General features: G+C 39.7%; 2 protein-coding genes across 2 annotated transcripts in view; one reads left to right on the forward strand and one right to left on the reverse strand.

The window, feature by feature from the left end:
- The window catches only part of COPS4 (COP9 signalosome subunit 4), a 22,782-nt gene extending 20,558 nt beyond the window's left edge, over positions 1-2,224 (forward strand). The window contains exon 9 of the mRNA XM_012647149.1: positions 1,706-2,224. Coding sequence (XP_012502603.1) covers positions 1,706-1,839 — 134 coding nt within the window. The 3' untranslated portion in view covers positions 1,840-2,224. The remainder of the gene's footprint in view (positions 1-1,705) is intronic.
- A 3,688-nt stretch (positions 2,225-5,912) lies between these two features.
- PLAC8 (placenta-specific 8) overlaps positions 5,913-8,097 on the reverse strand; it is a 45,637-nt gene continuing 43,452 nt past the window's right edge. The window contains exon 6 of the mRNA XM_012647150.1: positions 5,913-6,183. The gene's annotated coding sequence lies outside the window, so the exon portion shown is untranslated. The remainder of the gene's footprint in view (positions 6,184-8,097) is intronic.

An 8,097-nucleotide genomic window follows, 5' to 3' on the forward strand; every position in this document is an offset into this window, starting at 1 on the left:
TTTTCTAGATGAATAGCCAATTATGCAAGTATCATTCATTAAATAAAATACCCTTTCTGTTAAAATTGTGATCATTGACATATGTTAGGTTCCACTTATATGTTTGCATCTATTTCTGTATTCCACTTGGTCCTACTGATCTGTAACAATATGATATTCCTAAAATGTTTTCTAATGTTATTATTTATTATTTTGTATTCAGAAAGTTAATCCATCTACAGTTCATTTTTGTGGATAATTTTAGGGTATGGTTTAGTGTTTTTCTAGATGAATAGCCAATTATGCAAGTATCATTCATTAAATAAAATACCCTTTCTGTTAAAATTGTGATCATTGACATATGTTAGGTTCCACATATATGTTTGCATCTATTTCTGTATTCCACTTGGTCCTACTGATCTGTAACAATATGATAATAAAAAAATTTATTCTAAATTTTAGTGTTGGTAAAGCAACTTCTGTTCTCCACTACTATTTTTTTAATTGAATTGAAATTTATATAACATAAAATTAACCATTTTGAAGAAACAATTCAGCGGCATGTAGTATATTCACAATGTTGTGGAAGCTCCATCTCTACGTAGTTCCAGAACATTTTCATCACCACAAAAGGAGACCCACGACCTTTAAGCAGTTACTCCCCATTCCTCCCTCCCCTCAGCCCCTGGCAACTACCCATCTGCCTTTTGTCTCTATGGATTTACCTATTCTGGATATTTCGTATAAATGGAATCATACAATATGTGACTTTTCAGCTTATTTCACTTAAAATACTCAGTAGTATTTTGGGGGTTCATTCGTGTCTGACATGCGACTGCATGTACTTCATCCCTTTTTAAGGGCGAATGGTATTCCATTGTACGTATAGACCACAGTTCCACCGCTGTTTTTCATTTGCAGAATTACCTTGGCTATTCTCAAATACCAATTCTTCCTTATAACTTTAATAATTTTGTCCTGGTTAAAAAGCAAAATAGAAAAAAAGGGTTATCTTTGGAATTTCCTTAAAGTTATATTTAAGGAGGAAGAACTGATATTTTTATATTATTGCATACTTCTACCTGGGAATCCGATTTGTGTCTACTCAAGTTATTTTATGGGCTGTGTTAATATTTTATAGATTTTTTTTTTCATTAAAAGGTACATTAAATCTGTGCACTTTTTTGTAAATTTTGGTGCTGTCTTGAATGAGGCATTCCCCTCAATTTTTAATTTCTAACTTCATATTGCTGGTATATAGAAAAACCTGGTGGATTCAAGATGACTTTTTTGTTTGTTTAAATGTTATAATATTTATCCTTCAGAGTCAAATAGAGACAGCCTTGAATATATCAATACACTTGCTTTCCCCAGTAGGTGGCAGTGTCCATGAATCAGTAAACGTTACTGATGAAAAATCCAGCTTCAGTGAGGCTGTCTTTTTCTGTTGCAGTTGTGGTGAAGGTTGTTTGGCTGCTTGGTTTTATTTTGTTTTCACTAATAATAATAATATGTATCTGCATATATTTTTTTGTTTTTATACTTTGTGCCAGTGATTTGGGTACTTTTCTTAACTATTGCTTAATTAGCTTAATTTTATTAGCCAAGATTTTTAGAGTAAACTTTAAAAAAAAATGATAACTACTTTATTTATCTTTTCACTCACATTTGCTATGAACCCAAAGGAGTAATTGCAATTTTGTATGTTATTTTCTTTTTTCTTTAGCACGAGAAGCCCTACCGACATGGGACAAGCAGATCCAATCACTTTGTTTCCAAGTGAATAACCTTTTGGAGAAAATTAGTCAAACAGCACCAGAATGGACAGCACAAGCCATGGAAGCCCAGATGGCTCAGTGAATCCTTGCAGAACTTCTGTGCACACTACATCTTTTTCCATGTTGTGCAGATTAATTTCACTCGCTCTCAAAAGCATTTGCATCATGTATTTCAATCCCTTTTATGCTGGATTCCATTTAAAGAAGACATTATTAGAGCAGAAAGTACAAGCATTTTAAAATACTTAGTTCCAATATATTCAGGGTCTCTGTGTATTAAGCTAACTCAGACGTTTTGAAAGCTTTTTCTTTAAACAGAGTAGGTGAAATATCTGTGGCTAAAAAGTTTGGGATTTGTGATAACTTTGTAGTCATGTAAAACTTAAGTGCTTTGTGCCTCTCCAAACGTGGTTATTCTAATAAATGGAGAAATGAGCCAAATAAAAGTAGTACTTTGTTTTTAATTAGTGAAGAATGTCTTGTTCCTTTTTCCTTCAATTCAGCATGTCACCAGGGGAATGGCCTGAAAAAGGGTAAAAATGTTTCCGTCTCTCTAAAACCTCCCCTACTCCTTTTGGGAATTAAAACCTGCATCCCTGCTTCAGGCCAGTGGTCAGGAGGGCAGGGGAGTGTCCTTTTTGGAAATTAAAACCTGCATCTTTGCCCTAGGCCAGTGGTCGGAAGGGGCAGGGGAATATCCTTTGTTTTTTGACCACAGGAGATGGCTCAAGAGAATTGTATCGTGAGGGTCACTCATGAGATTGTCTTAGCGCATGAGATTGTCTTAGCTGAAGGTGGGATGAATTGGAGCCATCTACTATAGTTGAGCAGCAGTAGCCTGAAGCTGAAACCCCCGCCTTTAAAAGCTTTGTATTTCTGCTTAGAGGCAGAACATTGGTACTTTAAGATGGGAGTCTGCCAACCTCCTCGTTTGCTGGCAAATTAACAAACTTCTCTTTCCTTCTCCTCAAACCACTTATCCTCGTTCTTCTGATGCGGCTTCAGGGACAAATGCCAAGCTTCGGTTACAGAATTTGGTGTCCCTTGGTGGACCCATTGGCACCCCAGCGGAACGGCACCCCATGACTGCAGCCACAGCTGGAAGAGGGAGGAAGCAGCCCCAGGTCAAGCCGTGGGTCTCTGCTGGGAGAAGCATCGTCTTTTCTTTTCAGGTGAGAGAGAGAGGAACAGCCCCAGCAGATGCTGGAGCCTGTTTAACCCCAGAGGAGCTTCTTTCTCTCCCTCCCCAGAATCAGACACAGCTCATAGCTACCTGAACTTTGCCGAGGAGAAGGAAATGGATCTAGAAACATCCAGACAGCCTCAGCCATTTTTCTGAGTAAGTTCCTCGGCATGCACGCCAAGACTCTCGATTCCACCCATTTGGGGAGGGTTTGGAACCTTCCAGCCCTGCAGCAGGGCATTTGTTTGGAGGCACCATTTGGGGTGGGATTTGTCCCCTTTGGATTCCCATTTGATTGACAGGGCTTGGCATTTTAGAGTGTTAGGAATTCTCTATATTGTTTGTGTTTGATTGTTTCTGAGTTTTGCCTTAACATAGGAGGCTCTGTTTCTGTACTACCTGAAAGTCCCTTGGAAAGAATTTTGGCTGGTCAACTTATAGCCACAAACTTGTCTGAAAAAAGAATGATGTATTATTTTAATACTGCCTGGCCAACATATGTGTTGGGGTGCAAGGAGAAGTGGCCATTGAATGGAAGCTTAAATTATTATATTGTCTTACAACTGGAATTATTTTGTCAAAAGTCAGGTAAATGGGACGACATACCATACGTACAGTCTCTTATGAAATTGCATAATAAAGGCCCAAAAGGCCTGGGACAAAGCTAATGATACTAAGGAAACCTCCGCCCGTAGTTGGGGAGGGGAGCCGGACTCTGGATGACAGAATCAAGGAGGAATCAGCCAGGTTCAATCTCATGAACCCTTTCAATCCGAACTTCTCCGAACCTCCCCCCATACCATCCACCACTGGTGGAAGGGCCCATGGTCGGGAAGGGCAGGGCTGGCGCCAATTCCTCATTCCTACGTGCCCTGGGTTATGACTCAGGAATGGGAATGGTCTCCTCCTCCAAGACCCAGCAGGGAACTCAATTCAGCCAGAGGGCATCTGTAGCTGGAGCAGGGCAATTTCCAATTTGACAGTACCCCATAGGAGGCCTGAATGTTCAAAGACAGCCAGCAGGGTATTGGACTCACACCCCATTTTCCACCTTGGATTTATTGAATTGGAAAAACTCAAACCCAACGTATAGAAAGGACCCCCAGAGAATGACGGAATTGTTTACAACCATCTTTGCAATGTACTGTCCCAGTTGCACGGATGTACAGACCTTACCAAATATCTTACTCACTGCAGATGAGCATAGACTCGTGATGGACCAGGCCAAGGAGGAGGCACAGCATCTCCATGGCGAAGATCCTAATCAGACCCCAGACCCCAGTGCTGCCATCCCGACAGCAGAACCAAACTGGAATCGTAATTGTCCTTGTTCAAAGTTGACATAATCGTCTATATAGAAAACCCCCAGGAATCAACAACAAAACCAAAAACAAACTCCCGGAACTAATAAGCAATTATGGCACGGTTGCAGGATACAAGGCTAATATACAAAAGTCAATTGCTTTTCTACATATCAGCAACAAGTAATTGCAATTTGAAATTTTAAAAAAGTATGCATGTTGAAGGCAAGGAAAAGTGGAAATTTCGAGAGTGAAGAAGTGGTAGGAGAGTGGGCTAACAAGGTAAATTGAGGCTACCATGTGCGAAGGACCAAGGAAAATGTTGGGATCTGTTTTTTTTTAGAAAATTCACAATTTAACTCATGGAAGGCAGTGTAGAGAATGGACTGGAGAGAAGGCAAGTGGAACTGGAGTTTCCAGAGGCAGGGAGACTAGTTTAGAGGCTATAAACATGATTTGCCAAAGAGATAATGATGGTTTGGACTACAGTCATAATCATTCAATAAATGATTTGAGTAGGTACCTACTAGGTCTCAGGCATTGTTGTCGGCAAGGAGGATATAGTAAAAAACAAAAGAGATCACCCACTGAGGGTTTCAAATGGAGTTTAGGTGACAGAAGTTGATGTCTGGATATGGGGGGAAAGGAGAAGGATGTGATGAGACCATTCGGGGATCACTGATACCTGGATTTATCACCTTGAACAAATGAGTCAACAATATCATTGGACCTGTTGGGTAGAGAAGGTCTAGGGGACATCCGGATGGATGTGTTTAGTAGGCAGAGAGACATTCTTAAGATCAGTGGTAAGAGAGGAACTGGAAATACAGATTTTGGAGTCCTCTTTGGCATGTAGAAGGCGGTTGAAGCCATGGGAGTAGACGATGCTATCTAAGAAGAACACGAGATGTGAAAAGAGCGGACCCAACAAGAACCCCACAAAGCACCCACATCTATATGGCAAGTAAAGGAACGAGCAGAATACTCGAGTTTGTTGAGTGCCTCCTAAGTTCCAGGTGCTTTGACATCTTGTCTCACTGAAATGTCACAAGAAATCCATAAGGTAGATAGTTTTGTCTCTCCTTCCCCCAGCCCCGCAAAGTGAAATGGACTCAGAAGTGCCGGAGGAGAACTAGGGGAAATTAGGAAGTGGGATTTTCATCAGGGCAAGATGTTGCTAATGGATCGAATAGGAGAGGAAATGTGAAAAAAATTGTTTCACACATTGATCCATCAATATTTAACCAAAACTGAGTCATATTGAATTTGATAATTGAATTTTTATTACTTGCTCTTATAGTTCATATTTGAAAGGGAAAGAAAATCAACAACACAATAAACAAATCCCGCAGGTAAGCAGCTGGGAAGCAAGGCCGAATGTGTTCTTTGCCTAAAGTCTTGCTTGATCAGCATGAATAACACTTAACAGACAGCATGAAAAGGAGCAAAAGTGTGTTGGCTAAATGTACCGTAACTGTCTTGGAATAGTTATCGGTAGCCTTTTTCTTCCTTCCTCACCTAAAGTTCTTAGACGAAAGACAGCTGAGTGCTGTGAAGCAAGATCTCCTGCTAAAAAACCAAGGATGAGAACAAAATTATGAGTTTGACCCTCGGAATGAACTAATGACAAAGACCTTTTAGTGAGAGCGAAGGAGCATAAAGAATCTTTTTAGTAAAATCTTTTGTTTGGTTTATATTTTAAATGTAATTTTAAAAATTTATAAGCCAGGAAATTTGATAATATAAAAGCAAGGAGAAACTGAGCTGGACTGTTTAGCAAAACTCAGGGACAGTATTCTTTTAAAATAAGTGAGAACTTTGATTTGTCATTGCCGTCAATTGTAATTAAACACATCCATCCTATTTCAGTTGCGAGAGATGGTGCAGTACTGAAGCTGAAGATGTTTCTGCCGATTTGGTCACTTCAAAAAGAGCTCTTCACCTGTAAAGGACACACAAAGAACAGTTTTGTATTTTCTCAATCTCCTTTTTTTATTTTTAATAAACCTTTATTTGCAGTCATTTTAGATTTACAGAAAGATTGCAAAGAAAGCACAGAGAGTTCTCATATATCCTGTAACCAGTCTCCCGGTTGGTTAACATCTAACATTACTATGGTAGGTTTGTCCCAACTAAAGACCCAATATTGATCCATTATTATCCATCAAAGTCCATACTTTATTCAGAATCCTCAGTTTTCACCTAATGTCCTTTTTCTGTTCCAGGTTCCCATCCAGGATACCACGTTACATTTCGTCATCATATTTCCTTAGGTTCCTCTAAACTGCGACAGTTTCTCAGACTTTCCTTGCTTTTGATGGCTTTGACAATTTGAGGAGTACTGGCCAGGTATTTTGAAGGATGTGTTTCAACTTAGGTTTGTCTGGCGTGTTTCTCATGGTTAGACTGGAGCGTGGGCAGGAAGACCGCAAGGTGAAGTGCCATCCGCACCGCGTGGTATCGGGTGTGAACTGTCAGTGTGACTTACCACTGATGGTGCTGACTTTGATAGCCCGCCTGAAGTGGTTCTGCCCAGTCTCTCCATTACATGGTTACTCTCCTGCCCCCCTTAACCCTGTAATTTTTGGAAGGAAGTCACTGTGCAAATTTACTCTTAAGGGATGGGGAATTACATTGATATCCCTGAGAGAGGAGTATCTAAATAAGTATTTGGAGTTCTGTCTCTTCTCCCATGCAGACATCCTCCTGCTACTTCTTTGCTCTCAAAATTCCCAATTTTTCCTGCCTTCCGCACACATTTTCGAATTTCAAATTTTATTCAACCATTTCTATCAATATGAACTCAAATACATATTAATTTTACACTTTGGGTTATAATCTAATACTACCTTTATTTATTTATTTTTTTTTGCTTAAATTGTTCCAGTTTTGACTATGGGGAGCTTTTTCAGTTGGTTCTTATATCCCGTTTTCTCAGTCTCTTTTAACATAAATCATGTTATTCTTTGCTCTTTGTGTCTTAATTCTCCCATTTCAGATATTTGTGTATCTAGAATTTTATTGTCAGTAAATAAAGTGGAGTCCAAATTAATGAGAAGGAGTCAGGAACACCAAGATATTTTACTTTAAACTGGTTCAAAGATTCAGTGACATATTTTCCCTGAGGTTTATCTAAATTATTTCACGTATTTAAGTAAACAGTGTGGCCATGGTTTAACTAACTGCACATCTTTGCTTCTGGCCTCATCCTGTCTAAGCTGTGCTGTATATCATTATTAGATTAATATTTCCAAAGTGTAGTTCTGTTTTATTCACTTACTTAAAGCTGTAACTTCCCAATGCTTACCAAGTCATTAGCCTAGTATTCATGACATTGCCCATCAAGATCCCAGCTCACTATTGATTGATTGATTGATTGATTGATAGAGTCTCACTCTGTTGCCTGGGCTAGAGTGCCGTGGTGTCAGCCTAGCTCATAGCAACCTCAGACTCCTGGGCTCAAGCGATCCTCCTGCCTCAGCCTCCCGAGTAGCCGGGACTACAGGTACTTGCCACCACACCTGGCTAGTTTTTTGTTTCTATTTTTTAGTTGCCCAGCTAATTTTTTTATTTTTAGTAGAAATGAGGTCTTGCTCTTGCTCAGGCTGGTCTTGAACTCCTGGCCTCGAGCTATCCTCCTGCCTCGGCCTCCCAGAATGCTAGGATTACAGGCGTGAGCCACCACACCAGGCCCTGAACTCACTTTAAAAAATCTTTTGTCATTATTTTTGCATTTATGCCATATGTTCCAGCCATGCTGGACCTAAGCTCATAAAGATGTTTTTCCTTTTTTTGCCTCTGTAATTTCACTAGTGTTGGTGATGAGAAGCAACATTCCATTTCTTTTAATTAAAAT

Source organism: Propithecus coquereli, unplaced genomic scaffold, assembly GCF_000956105.1.
Source record: "Propithecus coquereli isolate 6110/MARCELLA unplaced genomic scaffold, Pcoq_1.0 Scaffold26, whole genome shotgun sequence".
NCBI classification, from domain to species: domain Eukaryota; kingdom Metazoa; phylum Chordata; class Mammalia; order Primates; family Indriidae; genus Propithecus; species Propithecus coquereli.